This window comes from Haliotis asinina, chromosome 10 (genome assembly GCF_037392515.1).
Source record: "Haliotis asinina isolate JCU_RB_2024 chromosome 10, JCU_Hal_asi_v2, whole genome shotgun sequence".
Lineage (NCBI taxonomy): Eukaryota > Metazoa > Mollusca > Gastropoda > Lepetellida > Haliotidae > Haliotis > Haliotis asinina.
This window is the reverse complement of record NC_090289.1, coordinates 12,719,963-12,744,485: the sequence shown is the minus strand read 5'-3', so window position 1 is coordinate 12,744,485 and position 24,523 is coordinate 12,719,963. Positions and strand designations below refer to the sequence as shown.

General features: G+C 40.7%; 1 protein-coding gene across 1 annotated transcript; it reads right to left on the bottom strand.

The window, feature by feature from the left end:
* On the bottom strand, positions 1-19,663 carry LOC137297887 (beta-mannosidase-like). Its single transcript, XM_067829861.1, has 16 exons — positions 19,551-19,663; positions 15,403-15,549; positions 14,351-14,499; positions 13,035-13,234; positions 11,883-11,950; positions 10,676-10,849; positions 9,454-9,620; positions 8,353-8,490; positions 7,998-8,077; positions 7,681-7,862; positions 6,175-6,354; positions 4,060-4,166; positions 3,790-3,928; positions 2,777-3,066; positions 1,723-1,908; positions 1-332 (listed from the first exon to the last, which is right to left on the bottom strand). Exons 1-16 carry the CDS (start codon positions 19,654-19,656, stop codon positions 99-101), a joined length of 2,547 nt encoding a protein of 848 aa, XP_067685962.1. The 5' UTR covers positions 19,657-19,663; the 3' UTR covers positions 1-98.
* Positions 19,664-24,523: the final 4,860 nt, after the last annotated feature.

The following is a 24,523-nucleotide window of genomic DNA, read 5'->3' as shown; positions in this document are numbered from 1 at the left end:
TGTATTCAAACTTTATTTAAACTCTATTTACGCACATTATCTGATACACTATGGTAATTTTATCGAATCGTAAATATAACGTAGGTCTTGCAATTTTATTAAGCATAAACATCCATTAAAGATTTTGTTTTCAATGATTGTTTAACAGTATCGAGGTCAACAGGGTCCCAAGAGGTGAAGGTGACTGTCCTAGATGGCGTCACCATGAGGAATCCATTGTCAGAGAATCTCCCTGAGATGCCAACTGCGTCCAGCCACACAAATGGCGCGATGCGATTTGATGCCACGGTGACTTCAAACTCGGTGTTCGACATCATTTTAACATCAGTTACCTGGAACATAATTGAGGTGAAACATCAACACAGGAGATGGGTGAAAGGTTCAACATCTTGTGACGCCGGTTACCTGTGCGATAAGTAACACCGAAATGTCTAAAGAATGTCAAAAAGAACAATTTATTGTTTACTGGGCAGAGTCGCAAACATAAAGACCAGGATCAGCACAGGAGAACCACATGCATGTATGTGTATTCAGAGTGAGTGAGTAAGTTTAGGTTTAGGCCGCTTTTAGCAATATTCCAGTAATATGACGGCGGGGGACACCAAAAATGGGCTTCACACGTTGTACCCATGTGGGGAATCGAACCCGTTTCGTCGGCGTGACGAGCGAACGCTTTAAGCACTAGACTACCCCACCGCCCCAAGCATATTCAGACTAACAATGGTCAAGTGACTGACTTTGGTTTTACGCCGCTTTTTGGTAATAGTCCAGCAATATTCACTGTGGGGAAAAACAGAAATGGGTTTACCCATGTATGGAATCGAACTCAGGTTCTCTGTAGGACAAGCGGACGCTTTAATCATTAGACTACCCCACCACAACACTAAGACGTCCGACATGAGGTGAACGTCTTGTTCACATTAGACATTATTTAACCAAAGGTTCATTCTGTGATACAAAGTGTTGGGAATTGGTTGAAATCTCACAACTGATGATTGGTTCAATACCAACAAGCAAAAAAAAAATTTTTTAAATTGGTTAGTGTCCTATTTTTAAGATTTTCCTTTTCAGGTTGTTATTGCAGATAAGTATTAAAAAACAGTTTGACATAAGTTTTCATTTAGATTTGAACTTTTGGTGAATTTAGAAGTTGGACGAACATGAAAGCATGAAATGTTTTTGAGAATAACAACATTTTTATTCTTTAGACACCGTTTCAGAGCTAATTCTTGCTCCGTAATCAGAGTGAATGTGAACAATTATATGCCAAAAATCAAAACAAACAAAAATGAAAAACGATCTCAGTTCAGCTCTGTGTGTGTATTGTTTTACGCCGCCTTATCAATATTCCAGCAACATGAGGGCAAAGGACACCGGAAATGGGCCTCACATATTGTGCCCATTGGGTGAACCGAACCTGGGTCTTCGGCGTGATCAGCGGACGCTTTAACCCCTGCCCCCACTGTCCCCAGTTCACCTGTGAATTATTAAACAATCCTTACGTTCGTGTATCCACAGTGACATGTAATATGCATTTTTCGGTCCAGCTTGCTCTAAAACTCTTTTGTCTTCGATTAGTCTTAATCAAAGGAAAAGTACTCGGTCTTTGAAATTTATAGGCATGAAATAGCTTTTATAATTAACATTTTGAAAGACTCTAAAAGAGGGTCGTATTATCCGACTCAACAACCTAATTCAATTTAAGAAAAGCCAACGACATACCACAACTTGTGCTTTGGCGAGTCCCTTGACGTTGTTGTAGTAGGTGAGACGGAGGAATGCGTCGATGCCGCTAGTTGGATCATTCAGGTACACGTAGATAAAACAATACGGCCTGTCTGGACAGCCGGACGCAGTAATCAGAGGGTAAATATCTTGCTTGAAGACTGACTGGGACGACTGTGTGGTCTGAATCCAAAAGGAAAAAAAACATCATGGTTCTATTTCTTAGCAAGCTCTATCCGGTCGTCTTGAAGTACTTGTGTGTGAGTGAGTGAGTGAGGTTTTACACCGCGTTTAGATATAGTGCAGAAACATCACGGCGGGGCGTCACATAATCATTGTACACATGGCGAGAACCGAGCCCGGGTGTTCGGTGTGATGAGCAAACACGTTAACCACAAGTAATAGTTTTTCCTACGGTCTTGCTTGAAGACCAATACTGTATACCTAAATACGATTGAAACAATACGGCAATGTTGTGTGGTTGTCATAAAGTTGATGTTCCTACGTTCATCTAGTTCTCATGCTTTGTCGAATTAAAGTGAACTGAAAAATGCTCTGCCTCTGCGTGTGTTTGTTGAACCGATGGGGAGGGATACGCTAACCTTGTATGATCCCTGTTTAATCATGATTCATACACATTCACGTAAGGGACATTTGGAATCTAAGGCAGATACTTTCACTTTGAAGAAATTGCTTATGACGGACTGAAATGATATTCTTGACGTTCACCAGTGAAGGGGATATAACGCTATTCCTCCATGAACTAATGAATGTGAGTAATTTTAGTTTTATCCCACACTCGACAATATACCAGCTATGGCGGCAGTCGGTAAATAATCGAGTCTGGACCAGTGATCAACAAGATGAGTATACGATACGATATGCCAACAAAGTCAGCGAACCTGACCACTCGATCCCGTTAGTCGCCTCTTACGACAAGCACGGGTTACTGAAGATATAGCAGTGTGGTGCTGTAAAGCATTACTTTGGTGGGATTTTCCATGCAACGTTAGTGCGATTAACCAAATAGTGTCATCCTTTTAAGTTTCACCTTGTACGTAATGTTCCATGTCTTGAGAGGGATGAAGCTGTCCCATCGGTACATCTGGATGAAGAGCGTTCCTGCGGTGGGAACGGCTGTCTTCGTATGGTAGGAGAGGTCGGAACTGAAGGGGCTGCTGAAGACGTGGGCGAAGTCGTTCATGCTGGTCTGCGGGTCCTTGACATCGTCCACCACCAAGTAGATGTTGAGGAAGTTGCCGTCCATGGAGGGGGAGATGAGAACGGGCCCAAAGAATCTCCGAACAAAGTAGTGCAGCATTTTCCATTTGCCCTTGTAGTCTGAAATTCGGACAATTTCAGTATGATGTTTTATTTCCTAGATCAGAACTATGTAATCATCATTTTGTGGTTGTACTTATTACAATTTCCGTCCCGTGATGATCCGGGTCAAAACTGACCTTTGGTAATCCAAGCTACTTGTAGTGGGCGATGAACGGGATCAGGTGATCAGGCTTGCTGACAAGGTTGACACGTCATCGTAATTGCGCGGATAAATGCTCATGCTGTTGATCACTGGATTGTCTCGTAGAGGGTCGATTATTTACAGACCGCTGTCATATAGTTGGAATATTGCTAAGTGTAGCGCAAAACTAAACCCACTCACACACTAATACAACATCTACTTGTTACGAGATTGTAATAATTGTGATCAAGTGCCAAATCTGTACAATTTACTCTAAATGAGAGTGGACCGCCGCACCTGGTTGATGATAGTGGCTGCATGGGTGTATGCATATTGGGAGACATTGACTCCCTAAGGTTTGAGGGCTTTGGCTTTGTAACACATTAGGTCATATGGATGACCATTGGTGAGAGACCTTATTGAACCTTGGCCTCCAATAGCCTGGCAAGAAGTGGGTACCTGGTAGAAGATTTGATTGAATAGTCCTATCACTTGTGAAGCTTTGGGGATTCTGATCGTGAAATCATTCATCGACGCTCCAAGGAACAAAAATCATGTGCTGTCATTCAGGCAGGGAAAACGCTAGACATATCACTGACCTATACTCGCCCATGTTGGTGCCTGCCAGATATCATTAAGCTGCCAGTAGAGGGCGCCCATAGTCTGCCCACGCCCATCTGACGTCAGGGTATTCTGCCAGCGTCGGTAGTGTTCGCTCTCAGCCTGTACAGACACTGCCTGAAATAAGATTAGATGTGTCAACCAAGTCAGCGAGTCTGACCACCCCATCCCGTCTGTCGCCTCTTACGACAAGCACAGGCTGCTTTAGAAAGGTGCGCCAATAAGAAAAAAATCTATGTCAAAACTGCCTCTCTCACCTGAGTTAAGTAGACGATGTCGCTAAATTCCTGTTTGGTATCTGGATTATTTAATGCTTTGAAATGTTGGAGAAATTCTTCAACCATCTGAATATTACCTATAAAACAATGGCGAGCGGGGATAAAAATGAGTATAAATTTATGCCGTTTTACGGCAATAATCCAACAATATCACCAGAAATGGGCCCCACAGATTTTACCCATGTTGGTAATTGAACCTGTTATGATCATAAGCGTATGTTGAATGTGATCGCCCGAAACATTTAGTGTAAACATTAAAATCACAATTATGAAAATCGCATAAAATACGTGATGACACCACGCAATTGTTAAAAGGGTAAGTGAATGTAGTTTTTATGTAGTCTTTGACAATATTCTAGCAATATCACGGCTTACGATACCAGAAATGGACTTCTGACATTGTACCCATAGGAGGAATATATTTTTTTTTATCATATCACATGATATTCATACAGTGCACCTATCCACATGCATATGGTCTTGGTACATTTTCCCTCTATCATTGGATATCTATCTCAACGGCACATCGTATTGAAAATCTCAGCTCCCTGGGGATCATGCAACTCTTGCAACCACTGGGTGCTCGAAGTTATTGCAGCTTATAGTCACAGTACTTTGTCCAGGTTTACTGCACGTTGCTGTAGGTGCTTGCACGTATTTATGTGGCCACAATCTGGTAATATTCCAACGGATTCGTGGGTTCTTTTAAGTGCACAGGGTTGTGTACGCTACACTAGGGGTTGTGATAACTCTGAAAGAGTCTGCACATAAAGTTGACTCCAAGCTTTTTACACTCGGTCACAGATGGGCTCGGTCCTCACTGGATTGCTAGTCTGGCACTTTATACAGATCATCCACCACAAACCATTGTCGTGAGGGGCGAACACTCTACCCATAAGGCTATAGCATCAGCTGAATTTCGTTTGAATTTAAACCTAAATGTTATTTCCTCACTAAGAATTGAGAAACGCAAAACAGTGAACGATACCTGTTAAATATATATACAATTGGATTCTCCACCAAGTTTTATATACTATTCAAAAAAAGAAATGCATACTAGGCAGTATGTTTTATTTCAAAATAAAGTGTGCACTGTCCGGATCATAATATTGACAAAACTATCCTTCAGTATTTGTTACTGGTACATCTAGTGTACATCTGATATCCATGAACAGGACCTCTTTAAAAAATGTTGACTTTGATGAACTGTGTTTGGAAAAATCAGGACAACATCGGCGCAACGCAACATGCGCGTTTTTGCACGTCAAGTGGACCGATTTGGCGTTGGATGCGTCATGATGTGGGGGAAGATATCCTACACGTACTGATCGTACGGATCTGGTCCATGTTCAGGGGAATTTGACAGCAGTGCGCTACAGAGACACAATCCTGCAACCACACTTCCTGCCTGCCATTAACGTCCAACGTCAATTTTTTCAGCAGGATAACGCCCACCCGCATACTGCGCGTGTTACGCGTTATGGGATTTTCTTGCAGCCAACAATGTGAATGTGCTCCCTTGGCCCTCTCGATCGCCTGATCTCAACCCTATTGAGCACCTATGGGATGAGCTGGATCGACGTCTCCGTCAGCGTCAACAACAACCTCAAACGTTGCAAGCACTGGCTGCATGTCTGCAGGAGGGATGGCAAAGGATCCCCCAGGCGGTTATCCAAAGACTCATTCAGTCCATGACTCGGCGTGTGGGAACTGTCATTCGTGCACGTGGTGGCAGATACTGACTTTCCCTTTAACACCGACGAATAATGTAAAGGCCTAAACTCATCTCCTTGGTCGCTGTTTCTATACAATGAACTCCCCTAAGCCAGTGTGAAAAATCATTCTTGAAAGATCATTTTTCACATTGTTATTTATGATTGAATACACAACATTTTGTGTTGTACGGGAGGATCCCTTTGTTCCCCACGACATTATGCGTTTCTTTTTTGAATAGTATATATCATCAACATTTAAAAGACGGTGAACACTATATACCGTTATGTCACCAGTCTTCCTATACGTCTTCCCGTACGGCAAACTGAAGTGATATTGATTGTTTCATGGTATAATGTTGACGCAACTGACCAAGAGGATGGTGATTCCTGTGATTAGACATTGGTCCCCAGTAGTCAAAGTCCCCCGCGTCAAACACGTCTTCTAGGGTCTCGACGTCACACCAGGCCTGAAGCCCGTACTCTGAGGCAAATCGAGGAATCCGGAAAGGCGAATAGTTCCACAGGTCGGCGGCATAATCATAGAAGTGAACTGTGGATCGAAAAAACACCTTAAATAAAGATGCTGATCTTAAAAGCTGCTGAAATTGATCTAAAATGATTTTATAAAGATGCTGAAACTCATCTTAAATATAGGTGTTGAAATTGATCATAAATAAAGATGTTGAATCTATTCTTAAGTATAAACTAAGGGGCCAAAAGAAACGATACCAAGTCGAAATCACTGATGTTACAAAACGACAAACCACCATTTTGAAAAACGAAATGCATGCACACTGCCCATACACCTGTTATATAAATTCACTTTCCTTTTTCAAAACGGGGTTTGTCATTTTGTAATATCAATGATTTCAATTTGTTATCGTTTCTTTTCATGTTCGTTTAGATGCTGAATCTGATCTTAAATAATGCTTCTGAAACTGATCTTAAATAGAATCAGTGTGAACAATCAACATGTCATTTTACGTGTCTTACACGAATCAAGGTCAATACCGAGTGTAACCTCCATGTGAGCCCTCCTCATACACCCTGCCAGCCTCCTGAACCTCTGCAGGGGCAGTCTACTCCAGCCTCCAAGTGATCTAGGTTCTGTACAGGAGGATTCGCTCGTCAGGCCGAAGACCCGGGTTCGATTCCCCACGGGGGTACAATTTGTGAAACCCATTTTCTGATGTCCCCCGCCGTGATATTGCGGGAATATTGCTAAAAGAGGCATAAAGCTAAACTCACTCACTCACTCATTCAATGTACAGGAGGATCCCTTTGTTCCCCACGACGGCCTCCCATGCCCGAAATATGCCAAAGGGCTAAAATCGGGGCTCGTTCAATCGTGAGATATGTCAGGGAGTGATCATGTTCTTTGTCTATATCATAATTGTTATTATTATACTAGACATTTGTATAGCACCGATGTTCATTTCGTCAATATGCAGTTCAACTGCTCAAATGCGCTTTACTTTCCCTTCGATCAGTGGATGTCCGTCACAACGGCACATTTTTCAATTTCAACTCCCTCAAAGCATACAACACTTGCAGCCTACAAAGTGCACTGATTAATGTGGCTTTCCCACCCTTACGAGGTAACCATTCACAGCTGGGTGGAGTGGGACAAAATAGTTACAGTACTTTGCTCGTTGCTCTACCTGCAACGTATTCATGTGGCCACCATCTGGTCGTCTGATTCGTGGTTGTGAATTACTAGCCTGGTCCCTGAGACAGCACGCCCACTGCGCCATATGATTAGCATCATCATAAATAAAATTCAGGCAAAGAACTGATACAAAAAAGTGCACATATAAATACACAGTCGCCAAAAAACAGGAGAGTAGCAAGTCACATTTGTCTAAGCATAACTTACTGTCACCATACATCTCTGATTGTGGGTTTTGTGCCACCCAGCCCTCCTTCTCTGTATCCTTGCCGTTACTAGGACTTGACGGCAGACACACCCTTGTCTTGTCTTCCTTGGTGATGATGGTTTTGATAGTTGTTACATACAGCTTGACGTAGTCATCGTAGTATCGCTTGTAGTCATGGAAACTGAAAGAACACGAAGTTGTGACTAAAATTCAGAGAGCAAGAAACGGCTATTTGTATGGCAAATGAAACCTTTTTAAAATAATTATTTTCTATAACCAGCTAGTAGAGGTGGAAGTTAACTTCACAAATGCCTACCCTTCATCTCTGAGGCCTATCTCCATCTCATTATTTCCTGACCACACGGCGATACAAGGATGGTGCCTGACGCGTCTCACCTGGAAAACAAGAATCATGTTCACAATCCCCATTAGTCCACATTCCGATGTAGACACGACTGGGGGCCACTTTATTCATTCATTCGTTCGTTCGTTCGTTCGTCAGTCCGTCCATCCGCCGCTTTATTCATTCATTGATTTGCCCATTCATTCATTCAATGCCTGGGGCCCACGTAGGGGAACATTATATGCTCGATCACGATCGCGGAAGAGTTTAGGTTAACAGCACGAGAAAGTAACGTTTGCGCATATAAAACACCCGGTGTCTGTGATACCTGGTGTGTGATCTCTTGTGACACCGTATCAAGGAAGTCGGGAGTAGTGGGGTAGAAGTCATCACTGAACATCAAATCGTGCCAGATCATAATGCCATACTCGTCGGCCAAATCGTAAAAATCATCTGATTCATAAACCTGCAAGAAGAAATATGACATATAAAATCATTTACAAAAGAGTTATTCAAAGACCATTAACAAACTGACGGCATTCTCTCCTGGTTGGACATATACCTCTACAAGAGACGTTTATTCGCAATAACTGTAGAACAGTATATAAAATCAGCGTTCATTGCATTTACACTACATCTGATGTTAGTTGTGCGCATACATATTCTTGATCTCAGTGAATCATTTATTCATGTCAGGTTTGTCAATATATACTCCAACTGCTTAACAAGTATTAGATGAGTCATGACCTGACAAATGACCCCAATCTGCATATATGGGAACGCCCTCCAGGACATTCCATTTGAAACAAGAGGGAAACAGGTTGTCGTGTAAATATTGAAAAGTTCAATTTCCTCGTGTCGCGGTGGGTGTCTTGCTGAAGTAAATCACTCTACGAGACACGTGTTAAAGAGAGAGGTATTGATTTCACGCCCCGGACAGCATGTATTGCACGTGCTTAATTGCCAGTCACCAAGTGTATTACTTGTCCCGCCTGCTTGTCACACATGCGTTCACTGCGCTGGCTCAAATAATACTTGTCAAGTAGTAAAAACGCAGGGAAACTGAACTTTCCATTTGTACCTGAAGTATAAGCGTTGACAAACATGTCAGACATCTTATTTCTATTTATCACTACCCCTGAACACAATGCATGGGTTGCACAAGCACAAGGAGGCAACCCTCAATGCATGGAGTGTCATTCTTGATTTTGACGATTAAAAAAGTCGATAAATCACTGTAGACAATTAAGTTTCACAGGCAGCTTGCATCACACGAGTTTGCTTCAATACGTTCGTTTTGCTCGAAAATAAATATCGTTAACATGCAAATATCAACATTGATTGACTTTGTAATCGTAACTGAAATTCCCTTAGTTTTAAGAGTATATTTTTTTTGCTTCATATCATTTATCAGCATTATCATACTCGCCCCTCCTCCCCAAACCCTCATCGAGTTGATGTGGACTTCAACTGCCGACTGGAACAAACGGCGAAGTCGCTGTTTGGTAATATTTTCCTGAAAACTGTCCGCCGGTATCCAGTTAGTTCCTTTGAAGAACACTGGTAAATTGTTTATCTCGAAGTAGAAAGTTAAACCTGTTGGTGAAAAAAACAACAATAGAGGACAGCCTAAGGTAACACTGAAAAAGTGATTCTGTAAAATGTTTGTATACTTGAGAGCAAAAGAAACGCAACTCAACTTGTGTCATGTTTTTAAAGAGAATACATAAACATGAACGCTTACATTTATGAGAATTCATTTTTTCGAAATTTACGTTTCTCTTGCTGTTCAGTATACCCATGACTTATCAGTGAATGAGTATACTGATGACAGATGATGACTGATCATATCAATGTTTAGCATAACAAATTCATTGAAAAAGACATCCCAGAGACAGAGCGATACACCTTAAAAGACGGATCTAACAGTTTAACAAAAAATAAAAATATCAGATGTGACAATGTAGGTTGTTGTCGACATACCCTGACCTTCAGGGTTGTAGCTAACACACACCCTCTACCAAGTCAGTACATCCTCAGCAAACTTTATTTCCTGCCTCCATGCCCCTACCCCATCGGGCTTGCTGCAAACAAATCCTTCACGGACTTGAGTTCCTCCCAGCATACCCCAACCTATCTGGCTTGCTGCAAACAAATCGCTCACTGACCTAGGTTACTTTTGACAACTCCCGCACATTGTTTGTTGTCGTCAGCGATTCCCCACCCACCTTCGTTGGTGACAAGACAATTTTCAGTCCCCACCACAAAATCCGCTGAGATGACAAGAATAGTCTAATGTTGTTGCGAAGAATGTTTGCAGTAAATCAGTAAAGTCCTGATTTAATTCAGTAGTTGGTTGGTCTGTTTGTTGGTTGACGACGCGCTCAGCAATATTGCCATAATTATGGCGATGGTCTGCATATAATCGAATCGGGAGCAGACAATCCAGTGATCAACAGCATGAGCATCGATCTTTGCAAGTTGTATACAATGACATGTGTCAACCAAATCAGCGAGGTTGACCACCCGATCCCGTAGATCGTCTCTTACGACAAGCATGGGTTGCTGATGACCAATTCTACCCGGGATCTGCAGGGGTGGACATGCACGTATGGGCGAAGACTAGAAAAGGCGATCATTTCAGCAGAAACCTACATCAGGCACTGAAACCGAAAAGACCGACGAGCTGTTTGTTGGTGAGAGGGTCAGAGCCATTGACTTAACTACTTCTGTCCCTTCAACTTTGGTGGTGAGAAGGCCCGATACAAAACCGCCGCTTACATCGAAGTACACCCCGACGTCCACAACCCACTGTCCTCCCACATCTAGAAATGTACAAAACACATAAAATCGAGAGTCACAGAACTGTGCAGAAAAAGCTAATGAAATGTAGGCCTGCATCTTTAAACATCGACGGACAAAAAAAAGATAATTATATTGTCATAACAAAACCCATTAATAGAAAAATATATATTACATCGACGTGTACATGGGTCACACTCTTGTTCCTTCCATTGCATTTCTCGTGCTGTGAGCGACATTAAGGTAAAAGCGTTTTCTTGTGACAGGGTCCAATTTTCGATATGGGTGAAACAGTTCTGGTGTCCACACCTGTGTCATCGCTAGAATATTGATAAATATCACTCATGCTTTACACTGACTGTTTTGTTTCCATACAAGTGATAAAATTGTCAAAGGTTTTGATTGAGACGCGTTTATCTCTCTTTCTCTCTCTCTCTCAGATATCAACACGTCGCGCAATGCTGTCAAATTCTAGGACCCCTGCGCGGCATTTTCACATCTCCTTCCACAATGAACCTCATCTACTTGATGGGTGTTGTCAGAGGACCAGGACATGACAACACCCCTGCGAACACCTGGTGTCACTAATGATTTTCAGAGATCCGCAGAAATGTCCATCCGTATCTTACCCTTTGCGCCGTAAGGAATCTGTTTCGACTAATTTTCGAAAATGATAATTTAGCAATTCTTCCGTAAGAATAAAGATTTAATTTAAAGATATATCCTGAATAAAGTATACAGTTCAATCTTTGATCCGATCAGTTTGCGAGAACATAAAAATATCGACTTTTTTTATCCAAGACAATCAACAACTGAAGGTGTCCGATTAGGAGGCACCATGGAACGCTACCCATTTCCAGTACTGTGACACAACATGGCTTTTACTGTTTTGAGCAGTCAGTGAGTATTTGGTTTTATGCTACTTTAGCAATATCCCAGCAATATCGCGGTCGGGGACACACGTTGTACACATGTGGGGAATCGCTTTTAACATTAGGCTACCTCATCGCCCTGTTTTTAGCAGCCGTTGAAAGGAATTTCATTTCCAAACAATACCTAACGTTGTTGCCACTGAAAGCTCACGAATCACGGCAGTATTGAAAGCCTGAATGTAGATATCTTTCCTGAAAAATTTAAAGAAAGCGGGAAAACAACTACAGGAAAATCGTTCTTATATACACAGCGAATTTCAGTTCATCAGAGTGGTAACAAGCGGTTAAACTGACATTTCACAAAATGTCTTCCTAGATATTCTCATTTCAGTTACTGAACCTCATTCAGTCTCCGGCTTTCCCCTTCTGCCACTAAATCCTCACAATTTCTAGTTTATGTGCGAAAGAAAAATAAATTTTCACATAAGTAAAACGAAAACGTACAACGGGATAAATATGTAAACTGTTTAAACATGAACTGGAACGCCAGACATACAACAGACATAATCTTCCTTAGTTTTTAAGTCATTTTCACCTGTGACACATGTCAAGTGATAGACAATATTCGAATACACAATTTCTATGTAACTTACTTTGTAAATCTGTACACCATAGAGCTAGCTCACTGTAAAACTGTAAAACCAAAAATTACGTAAGGGCGTTTCCCAGTTCCAAAGGAAAGAAAATCCCTCTGTTCGGAATCATAAGCACCAGTTGAAATACTTTATTCCTTCTTACCATACTAGGAATGCATGATTCCCATTTGCAAAAGCTTACTCTGAGAAGGCCTTTCCTTGATTCTTGCGTTTAACAAATTACTGTATCCTAGTTCCAAAATATTCCAGTATTACCTGAATGTCAAAGACAGTAGACAGTTACCAGTTCCTATAGCTTACCATATGCCTTGTGTTGGAAAGGGGGATCCCCAGTTTCTGAAGCTTGCCAAATTCCTTGTGTTGTGAAGGACAGTACCCCAGTTGAACAAGCTTACCATATTCCTTGTGTTGGGAAGGGAGGTCCCCAGTTTCTGAAGCTTACCATATTTCTTGTGTTGTGAAGGACAGTCCCCCAGTTGAACAAGCTTACCATATTCCTTGTGTTGGGAAGGGAGGTCCCCAGTTTCTGAAGCTTACCAAATTCCTTGTGTTGTGAAGGACAGTCCCCCAGTTGAACAAGCTTACCATACTCCTTGTGTTGGGAAGGGAGGTCCCCAGTTTCTGAAGCTTACCAACTTCGTTGTGTTGTAAAGGACAGTACCCAAGTTGAACAAGCTTACCATATTCCTTGTGTTGGGAAGGAAGGTCCCCAGTCCCAGCTGAAGGAACACTGCTCCTTTCTGATCATGTTAACATGACACTCTCCATTCCGTGCGATCCCCGGACAATCATAGGGGATGTCATAGGCAGAAGCATTGGCCTTCTGTGCAGCATAAGTTACAGCAGACTCAAAGTCAATGCGGATCGTGTTATCTCCCTCCTGGGGAATAATAACACAAGGTCAGTGACAAAATCTACAAAGGTAATTGAACACAGTAGCATTCGACCGTTATCACAGATCAGAATCAGCATCCGCAACGTATAAAGAATCTTTAAAAATGTACATGATTCCATGTTGCTCACACTCGCTTTACACAGCCAATGACCACCCGATTAGTCCTTGTGTCACTAAGCATGGTCCACTGGGATCGTCTGACCCGTGGTATTGCACATGTATATATCCAATAAGTTAATTAGTGACTGAATTATGTATTCATTTATTTATCATTTATCAATATCAATCTGTAGAATGGTTACTAGCTTGAGTTCAAAATACCAAATGTAACCGCCTGATCCCGTTTGCCACCTCTTACGACCGGCATGGACTGTCAACACCAATTCGAATGTAACCCGGATCTTCATGGGTCCCCGTGTAGGTAAGATGATAATGTATTTTTCAAATAATGGGGGTTTGATGTTGGTATTAGCACGAGCTGCACGAGGCCTGGCGTTTTCCTGTTGGGACAACTCCCTCTGACGGTCGACAAGGCGATGCACCTGAAGACGAAGAATCTTGTCGACGCAGCATCTTGTCGACGCAGCTAACGTCACGTAAATGGCCCATTTAAGGCATTCCGGAACTGAGCCGATACTATTTTGCACACTGCGTTTGCGTTGAACTGACCCAGTACAGGCAGAGAACTCTAACCCAGTACACAGCCGTAACGGTTGTCTAACTGTCCCTTTACAGTTTGATAGCCACCGGCCTGGTTATTAGTTTAATACCGTTTCTACAGTTTAAAATAAGCTGATACAAAACAAAAATAATCTGAAGGAGAAAGGCAAAACAAAACAAAACACAAGTTTATCCATATGAGTTTAATTCCTCCTCACCTGAACTTATGTTTTAGAATTAGATATGCAAACAAGTTTGATATATGCGTACAAACGTTCGATCATTATTGTCAACTTAAACTTCGTTTTGTGTTTCTCTCTTCGTTCATTCATTCATTCATTCATTCATTCATTTATTTATTTGTTTATTTAAAAAAATTTCAGTCTAGTAAACTTGTTTTGTCAAGCCTATGTCCCTGACATATGTGACAAACATTGTTACCTTGGCAGTTTTTTTGATGTCGTAAACATACTGAACAAACATGTTCTCGGATGTCCCAACTTTCTGGTCATTGATGTAGATGGTTGAGATTGTGTCCAGGCCATCACAGACAAGACGGAGGGAAGAAGCAGCCAGTTCATCTGCACTCACTGCAAAAACATTGGATGCAAACATAGCCTCACACATTAGATGTAGCAATGACCTCATACGTGATATGTAGCTCACTACAGAATACTGGCTGTAGTAATAACCTGATGCAGTTATAGTACATATAACTGTTATAGTTATGTAGCAATACCCTCACGACAACAGATAGAATGAGATGTAGTAATGATCCCAATATAATACATTGCATGTACTAATGACCTCAAAATAACAAGTGAGATGTTGTAATAACCCCAATATAAACGTACGACATCTAGTAATGACCTCAGTATAACACATAGAGTAGTGACCTCATTTTACACATGATATGTATTAATGACATCATCCAACAGCAGAGACAGAAGCAATGTAATTATGATAACTTATGATAACAATACATGTGTAGCCTCACAATTCTCAACATTCTATTATAATCTGAAATACGTATTAAACTTTTTCAAAGTAAAACGTGTGTTCGGTTACATGTTACAGGTACATACAGGATATTAATAACAGATTCACATTATGTGTGGTATATTGCTTAAAGGGCCTTAAATACATGCTGTTAACTGCTGTATCAATAAGATATATTCCTTAAATCAGAGATAAGAAGATCATCGATCATGGTTTCTTCATCGGATATTTCTTAATTAAACCGGTGGGGTAGCCTAGTGGTTAAAGCGTTCGCTCGTCACGCCGGAGACCCGGGTTCGATTTCCCCATGGGTACAATGTGTCAAGCCCATTTTTTGGTGTCCCCCGCCGTGATATTGCTGGAATATTGCTAAAAACTCACTCACTCACTCACTCTTATAGTTGAAATAGAATATATTTTCTTATATTGAGTGGGGTGCTAATTGTTGTCTTGTAACAAGATAATTAGGTGTCTCTCTTTATATATGTTCTTACACTGAACGGTGCGTGTGTACGTCCAGTTTTCTCGTCCAATCCATCTCAGATTGACGTCGTTGTCTCGGTAGAGAGGATTCGGAATCAGCTTGTTGTCGTACAGAGCTGTGTACATGCTGCCTGGAACACTGGCTGGGATCTTCACAGCTGGAACAACAGTCATTGGTGCAATACAAGCGAGGAACATCACTTTCTTGTAACATTGGGTCAAGAAACACGCGACAAGGGTCGTAACGTCACTTAAGAAAAAAGTCATCATGACTAAATATTTCTTGATGACGCTGGGAAGTTGATGTGAAATTTACAAATGTAATTGGTACAGATTCTAAATAAAACAGAACAAAACAAACAAAAAAACACAGAGAACCAAATGGTTTTAATACTCATCTGCAATAACAACCTGAAGAGGTAAATATCTAAAAAATGAGCCCAACCAAATTGTTTCGATATTTGCTCGTTGGTATTGAACCAATCATTAATTGTGACTGTCAGCTAATTCTCGGCCATGAAGAACATTTGGGAAACTGATCTGTTTTACGACACACTGAAGATTAGTTTTAATGTCTGAGCCTTTGGTTCTCCTTGATTAAGCATAATTACTCATATGCTACAGAGTATATGATGAATATCGGGGACTTAGCCTACAAGCACAAACATCGACACGGCTGAATTATGTTCGGAGAAAGTGCGAATGACTGTCGACCAAGCTTGGTCAAAGCAGCATAGGTAACCGATAATAATGTTTCGAAATGTAATTAATCCTTTCATTAGTTTTCCAGAAAATACTACTTAAATTATTATAGCTGACCTTTGGATTAGTTGTGTGCTGTTTATAGTCAGTTTCCAAGTCTTACGACTGATGACAACTCATTCTTTCATCGCACCATGTGTCCGAAACCATGAAAGCTGTGCAATCATGAACACGGTGTCTCTATATATACTTGTCATTTATCAATTTAGCTTTTTAGAATTAAAGTCTTTAAATAGACAGAGCGAACGTTCTTTTCAAACTGAATAATACAATCATTACTTTATTGATAACCGGCAAGTGATCTACATACTTATCTCGCTGTGGTTTGGCAAAGCAACTATATGTCTGAGTCGTATGAGGTAAGTGATAAGGATAACCGGCTATACGCAAGTTATCTTAATAGGTCGAAGGGTCAGGGTCATTTTGAAGGTTATATCCAAAAAGTTCTTCTTTTGATCTGGCTTTCCGGAAATCATACTGAGGCCAAATATGTTTTATCGCATTTCTTATCTAAAAAGAATTTGTTTAGGATAAAGCACTTCCTGAGTGTTTTAGAAGTTGAGGTGATGAAGAATATGATATATGTATGGATATATCACGGTCCGTATTCTCGAAACATTGCTAGCTCTAAGAATTCTTAACTTTGATCGTAGCCAATGTGTTAAGAAGGGGCTTGGGAAGTTCGTAAGGTTGCTAACGTTTCGAGAATAGCTTGCACGTTCTTTGAAAGGCTTCGTTTCAACATAGATTCTCTCGTCGTTGTAAAGCAGATGACACATGAGACTTTTGTTTATGGAATATGACCATGAGGTGTTATTACATTAGATTGGGGGATGAGTTGTATGTATAATAGATAAGATAGCTGTTCCAGGAAGGTACAGTCACAGATGGACAACAGGAAGTCAGTCAAACAACGCATATCACTATGTTTGTCTCGAAGAGAGGTTTGTTTAACAAAAACGGTGTAAGTCATATGGGTTTACTGAAAAAATAACGACTGTTTTAGCTTGAGTGATTCAAATGCATTGAGTACAGTACTGGGCGTGAGAAATGTTAAAACATTAAGAATCACGTTGGGAAGTAACTGCAGTAAGCGATTTGAAGACCATTTGATCTTGGGCCACTGAAAATCCATTAATTCATCACACATGACTTAGAAAACGGGCATTATGAATTCAAGATTAACATCCTGTTTCCGCATCCACTCACTGACTTGATTGACACATGCCATCGTTTCCCAGTTGTGTGGAATGATTGCTGTTGATCACTGGACTGTCTGCTCCAGACTCAATTATTTACAGACTGCCACCTTATAGCTGGAACACTGCTCACTCGCTCACTCACTCACGCATTCACTCAATCTACCTTCATAATATATCCAGTCCATTTGGGAAACTGATTTGTTTTACAACACACTGAAGATTAGTTTTAATGTCTGAGCCTTTGGTTCTCCTTGATTAAGCATAATTACTCATATGCTACAGAGTATATGATGAATATCGGGGACTTAGCCTACAAGCACAAACATCGACACGGCTGAATTATGTTCGGAGAAAGTGCGAATGACTGTCGACCAAGCTTGGTCAAAGCAGCATAGGTAACCGATAATAATGTTTCGAAATGTAATTAATCCTTTCATTAGTTTTCCAGAAAATACTACTTAAATTATTATAGCTGACCTTTGGATTAGTTGTGTGCTGTTTATAGTCAGTTTCCAAGTCTTACGACTGATGACAACTCATTCTTTCATCGCACCATGTGTCCGAAACCATGAAAGCTGTGCAATCATGAACACGGTGTCTCTATATATACTTGTCATTTATCAATTTAGCTTTTTAGAATTAAAGTCTTTAAATAGACAGAGCGAAAATTCTTTTCAAACTGAATAATACAATCATTACTTTATTGATAACCGGCAAGTGATCTACATACTTATCTCGCTGTGGTTTGGCAAAGCAACTATATGTCTGAGTCGTATGAGGTAAGTGATAAGGATAACCGGCTATACGCAAGTTATCTTAATAGGTCGAAGGGTCAGGGTCATTTTGAAGGTTATATCCATAAAGTTCTTCTTTTGATCTGGCTTTCCGGAAATCATACTGAGGCCAAATATGTTTTATCGCATTTCTTATCTAAAAAGAATTTGTTTAGGATAAAGCACTTCCTGAGTGTTTTAGAAGTTGAGGTGATGAAGAATATGATATATGTATGGATATATCACGGTCCGTATTCTCGAAACATTGCTAGCTCTAAGAATTCTTAACTTTGATCGTAGCCAATGTGTTAAGAAGGGGCTTGGGAAGTTCGTAAGGTTGCTAACGTTTCGAGAATAGCTTGCACGTTCTTTGAAAGGCTTCGTTTCAACATAGATTCTCTCGTCGTTGTAAAGCAGATGACACATGAGACTTTTGTTTATGGAATATGACCATGAGGTGTTATTACATTAGATTGGGGGATGAGTTGTATGTATAATAGATAAGATAGCTGTTCCAGGAAGGTACAGTCACAGATGGACAACAGGAAGTCAGTCAAACAACGCATATCACTATGTTTGTCTCGAAGAGAGGTTTGTTTAACAAAAACGGTGTAAGTCATATGGGTTTACTGAAAAAATAACGACTGTTTTAGCTTGAGTGATTCAAATGCATTGAGTACAGTACTGGGCGTGAGAAATGTTAAAACATTAAGAATCACGTTGGGAAGTAACTGCAGTAAGCGATTTGAAGACCATTTGATCTTGGGCCACTGAAAATCCATTAATTCATCACACATGACTTAGAAAACGGGCATTATGAATTCAAGATTAACATCCTGTTTCCGCATCCACTCACTGACTTGATTGACACATGCCATCGTTTCCCAGTTGTGTGGAATGATTGCTGTTGATCACTGGACTGTCTGCTCCAGACTCGATTATTTACAGAATGCCACCTTATAGCTGGAACACTGCTCACTCGTTCACTTACTCACGCATTCACTCACTCTACCTTCATAATATATCCAGTCCATTGTACTGCTCTGACAATATCATAAGCACGTGTGTAGTAGGGACTTAAGGCAATGTACGCGAAAATGTCCTCATCGTTGGCGTCAGTCACGAACACCTGCAAAGGCGAGTCAGTCGGTAATGTGTCATATATGTTACTCAGTGGATTGTAAATAATAACTTGGAATTTGGCTTCTGAAGAATTGATTGACTGAGTATAGTTTTACGCCGCTTTTGGCAATATTCGAGCGGTGTGACAGCGGGAATACCAGAAATGAACTTCACACGTAGTGCTCATGTGGGAAATCGAACCCTGGCCTTCAGCGTGACAAACGAACGCCTTATCCATTATGCTACCCCAACGCGTGCTAAAGACTTGAGACAATAACAACAATCAATAGCGTCCCCTACCTCTAGGTTTGTTTAGGAGTGTCCAGTTTCCGGTCAGATCAAGAACACCAGCATGAGAAACCGATACAAGAGCAGATATCAACGTGCAGCTGAAAAACACCGCCATCTTGTCATGTGACAGACTGTCGGCTGGTGGGCTTATCTACAGATCACATGATCACAAATGCAGCTGTTTTAATGTTTGTTTTACTTTTCTACATATTATCAGTCACCCTCAACCAGACTGGTTTCGCTTTGTTCCAGCCCCACGATCCCCAACGAGTTTGACTTTTTATCTTGGTACCACCCCAAAACGCAAAATCTGCAATAAATGCGTCACAAACTTCAGAAACAAATTATGACAGAAACAGTTTGTGTCTTTGAGATAGGCAGAGGTCCACTAGGTGCACACTTATGTAATAATAGGCATAAAAGCAAATTGAAACTACAATCGCTTGTTACAGTGACGCCCCTTTCATGTTTACTGAAAGAGTTTCTTTTAAATATGGAGACCCTACCAATTCCCCTTTCTGATGACGTAAACATAAGGGCATAAGTTATTCTAATATTTTCATTCTTTCATGTACAATGCCAAGGGATCAAACTAAACGTTGAATGGTCACAAAAATGTCAGTTCTCAATATATTGTAAATAGTGCCAGCTTGAATATCTGGTTACAATGTTTCTGAAAGATTACATTGGGTGTGTCCTGTAAGAAAACAAACCCCTCTTTTCAGAAAAGAATTCAAAATAACACCTAACCTTCATTCACAACCAACCTGAAGCTTATTCATTTCAGTCTTTTATTTATTTGTTGAATGTTGAAGTTTGAAGTATAAACGTTTCTCAAAAGTGAAGGGGTAGCCTTTTTGGTTATGGCTTTTCAGTGTGTACACCTTTGTAACTTTTGAACTTTATAAATATCAGATGCTTAAAGTTGAATGGAAACTTTAGTATCTGTCATCAGCTGTCTATATGGCGTGACCGATGTCTCTGTGACACTTATCTGTTTGTTCCCATACTCCTCAATAAAGGTGTTGCTTAATTTTCACAATCTATTGTCACCTGTGGTTACAAGTAACAAATTGACAGTTGTCTGAAGAAATTTAAAATGTTTCAAAGTTCCGGGTTTGCAGCTCTTAGCTTCGAGGTATGGTGCCAGATACCATTTGTTATTTTTGTCGTTTGATGTGAGTGGTGTCTCTGTTTATTTTATATGAGTTTGCATGTTTACATCGATGTTTTGAGGATAATGTCTGGTGTTCACAAGAGTTTGTTTTTCACACTTTATTTTGAAGAGTTCTTCATAAGCACTGCTGCTTAATATTCCCTATTTTTTCAGTTTATTGTTGAAAGAATTGTTTAATCTGTTGATATTATGGCTGAAATTAACATGTCATGCACTCGGTCACACTCAGTAATGAACAGTTTGTTTAGTGTGTTTACATGAAGAATTCTCATAATGTCCATTTAAAAAGGCATCTAATGCCCGTCGTGTATTGTTGAAAAAGTTTTGAAAGAATTGAAGTGTTTTCGACTGTTGATTATTCAAAGTAATAAACACCAGATAAAACGATTCACAAATATTTATGGTTGTTTTTTTCTTTTTATTGATCTCTTGTGCAATCACCTCTGAGCCATGATAGTGGCCAAATGCATAGTTTCAAATTATAGTAAGAGTAATTACACGACCTTAAACCATGTGATACACTTTCACAATATATCGCGATACATACTGCAATATTTGATAATACCCTACCCTTGTATCCATTACACTCTATATCAGTCGAGGTTTTCCTGTCTGTGAGCCTGTCACAAGAAGGGTAAACATATTAGATAAGTAACAAGCTCAGAATATCTATTAACTTTAACCTGCAGAATTAATATCAGTCAATCTAAGTAAAACTAGATTCAGTATTATTCGTTACACTCCTACACTAAATCTAACAAACCCTGGTGTAAAAAGGTAGCGAATCGACGGTCATACATCTCAACTGGCAGAAAACCACCGAAACCATGCCACGCTAATAGCACATGAGAGAGGGGGTTATAGGTACGAGGCAGAGAGATGCCAACAACAGCCATATTGCAACGGCCCTGAACTGGTACCATCATCAGCCTGTTCCAGTGTTGCAGGGAGACTGGCAGCACCCTGGACAGGCCACGATGAGGAAGACCACCATCTGCGTACTCTTGACCTGAGCAGCAAGGTCATCACTGCAGCGGTCGAAACGGCTCTATAACGACATGTCATCAGACGTCTACGTGCAGCAGGTATCAGAACTCAAGGTTCTCGTGGCATGACAATGACCCAGGAACGTTGTTGTGTGTTACAGTGGACAAGGACTGTACGTCGCTGGCTGGTTCGAAATTGGCAGCGAGTGGTTTTCACAGACGAAAGCCGATTCTCCATGTTCCATAATGATGGCTGGATGCGAATATACCGTCGTAAGGGAGAAAGACTCGCTCCGAACTGCGTCTATAAAGTGCATCGGTCGTTTTGGAGAAGGCGGTGTGATGGTATGGGGAGTGATTTGTGGGAAACAACGTACACGATTGGTCATGATACGTGGAAACATGAATGCTCAGAGATACAGAGATGACACTCTTCAACCCGTGGCAACACTATTTCTTTGCAAGCAATAACGGAGAACACTTCTGCAGCGCGACAACGCCAGGCCCCACACAGCGCGAATTGTCCCGAAATTCCTGAACAGCCAGATTATCCAAGTTCTTCCATGGCCAGCACGCTCACCAGACTTAAGCCCCATAGAAAACTTGGGGGATCACCTGAATGGCCAGGTGAGGTGGCGACCACGACCCCCAGTGAACCAAGAACTTGCAGACGGTCTCGGGAAGTGGAAGCGGATTCCAAATGACGTCATTTGTCGGCTGACGACATCTTTGAGACACCAAGTCTGGGGGAGTATTGCTGCTGGAGGTGGTCACACTAGTTGTGCATGCGTGACCAGAGACTTGAAATAACGGAGACATTCCATGACTGACTCTTGTTGCATCTGTGAGCTGCGCTATTCCTATCCCTCTGTCCATTACATGACACGTACTCTTCATCTGTGATTAGTTTCTCATGGACACTGTTGGTGTATTGTCCCAAATGCTGGCTTCATGAAACATACTATAGCTTAAAAACATTATATGTTCTGCTTTGACTTTAGTCAATCATTAATAAGGGTGTTCACTTTCTTTTGCCAACTATTTTAGACAGAAAAATGAAAACTATTATCCCAAATTACCATGATAATTTCAAACGTACAACATTTCAAAAACAATACTGATTAATATGAAAATAAACATAATGTAAGCCCATTTTGACTTTTTCTATAACCATTTTGACTTTAGATATGGCCTAATAATCACGTTTAATCCTGCTTTCATCTCGACTAGGGTATGTCATACCATCAAAACCAATTTTAACACAATGGAAAAGATTTGATAACAATTACACTTCCTAGTCCTATACTAGCAATCCAACTTGATACAATCAGTGTCTGTTTTGTTACGTAAGCGATATTTAAACATTTATTCCCCACGCATATGTTTTAAATCTTTTGCATATCTAACATTTTAAGTGAGTAATTGTTATGCAAAAAGTATTTTTCAATGCATAATTGGAATATTTCTGTAGATATTTTACCTGCATATGCAGCTAATCTGGGTCTCTGTATGCCAAAAATTTAAAACATATGGCAGTACATACTTGATAGTGCTCAAATACCGACATGTATGAAAACAGTGGGTAACGGAAAATGAAATACCAACTCAGCATTCATAATACCCACTCCAAAAAAATACAGTGGGTACAGTACCCACATGAGCCAAATCCTACCTGGAGTTCTTACTTTGTTATCCAACCTGAACTATAGTATTCCCAGAAATTATTGAGAATCATGTTGCGTCATGTAACTCATTACGTTTATTAACTTCTGGCGTTTTACTTACATCAACATGTTAAAACATCATCCTTTTACAGTCTCAGTCTTGTTTTAGTACTTTGTTAGACCTCCTCGCTCAGCAATGCATGCCTGAATACGCCTAGGCACACTACCCATCAAAGTTTGTAGGTAATCGTGTGACAGGGTATCCCAGTATTGGACCACCTCGGCCTTCATATCTTCAATATTTCTCAGTCCCTTTTGGTTTATTCTGTCCTTCATGACTCCCCACACATTCTCAATTGGGTTTAGGTCTGGGCTGTAACTGGGCCAGTCTAAAACTTGAACATTTTCGCCCGACAACCACTGTTTTGTGTAGCGCGCAGTGTGTTTTGGGTCATTATCATGCTGGAAAATCCAATCATCTTCATACAATGTTTGTGCTGTCGGAAGAAGGTGACCATTTAGAATGTCAACGTATCTTTCTTTTGTCAAGTTTCCCGTGCAAACACACAATGGCGTCACTCCGCGACCCGATATGCCACCCCACATGTGAAACTTCGGGCTATGTTTTGGTCGCTGGTAGATATGTTTGACAGTATCTTTGGTCCAAATTTTCACACAATTAGGGAAAAGCCAAACAGAACTTTCATCCGAAAAGAAAACATTATCCCAATCTTGATTTTCATGAGCCCGACACCAGTTTAAACGTTTTTCCTTTTGTGCATCTTTCATCAACTTCGAGGGAATTCCACGTTTTTTCACCCAATTAAGTCTCTGTAATTCCTGCCTAACTGTTTCATTGCATACCTGAGGACTTCCTCTGCTAATCATTTCATTTCTGATGTTCTCAACACTTTTCAATTTGCCCCTACTCACAATCTGCCCAAGTCTTCGGCGATCCACAACACTGAATTTCCTAGGCCGACCTGCCCCTGCTTTGTGCTCTATCCCGGTTCCTGTTTGAATATTCTTCAAAGTTCTGTATACTGTAGACAGAGGAATACCATGTCTACAAGCTAACACTTTAGCATCAGCCTCACCCCTTTCAAAATCATCTAGAATGAGCTTTCTTTTCTCTCTTGCTGTAAATTCTGCCAT

Bases quoted from the DNA above. Each gene is read 5' to 3' on its own strand.
- LOC137297887 (XM_067829861.1), bottom strand. From the start codon at position 19,656: ATGGCGGTGTTTTTCAGCTGCACGTTGATATCTGCTCTTGTATCGGTT. The intron at 15,550-19,550 runs GTAGGGGACGCT...CTGTTGTTCCAG, and splicing joins ACTCCTAAACAAACCTAGAG to CTGTGAAGATCCCAGCCAGT. The intron at 4,167-6,174 runs GTCAGTTGCGTC...ATTGTTTTATAG, and splicing joins CAGGAATCACCATCCTCTTG to GTAATATTCAGATGGTTGAA.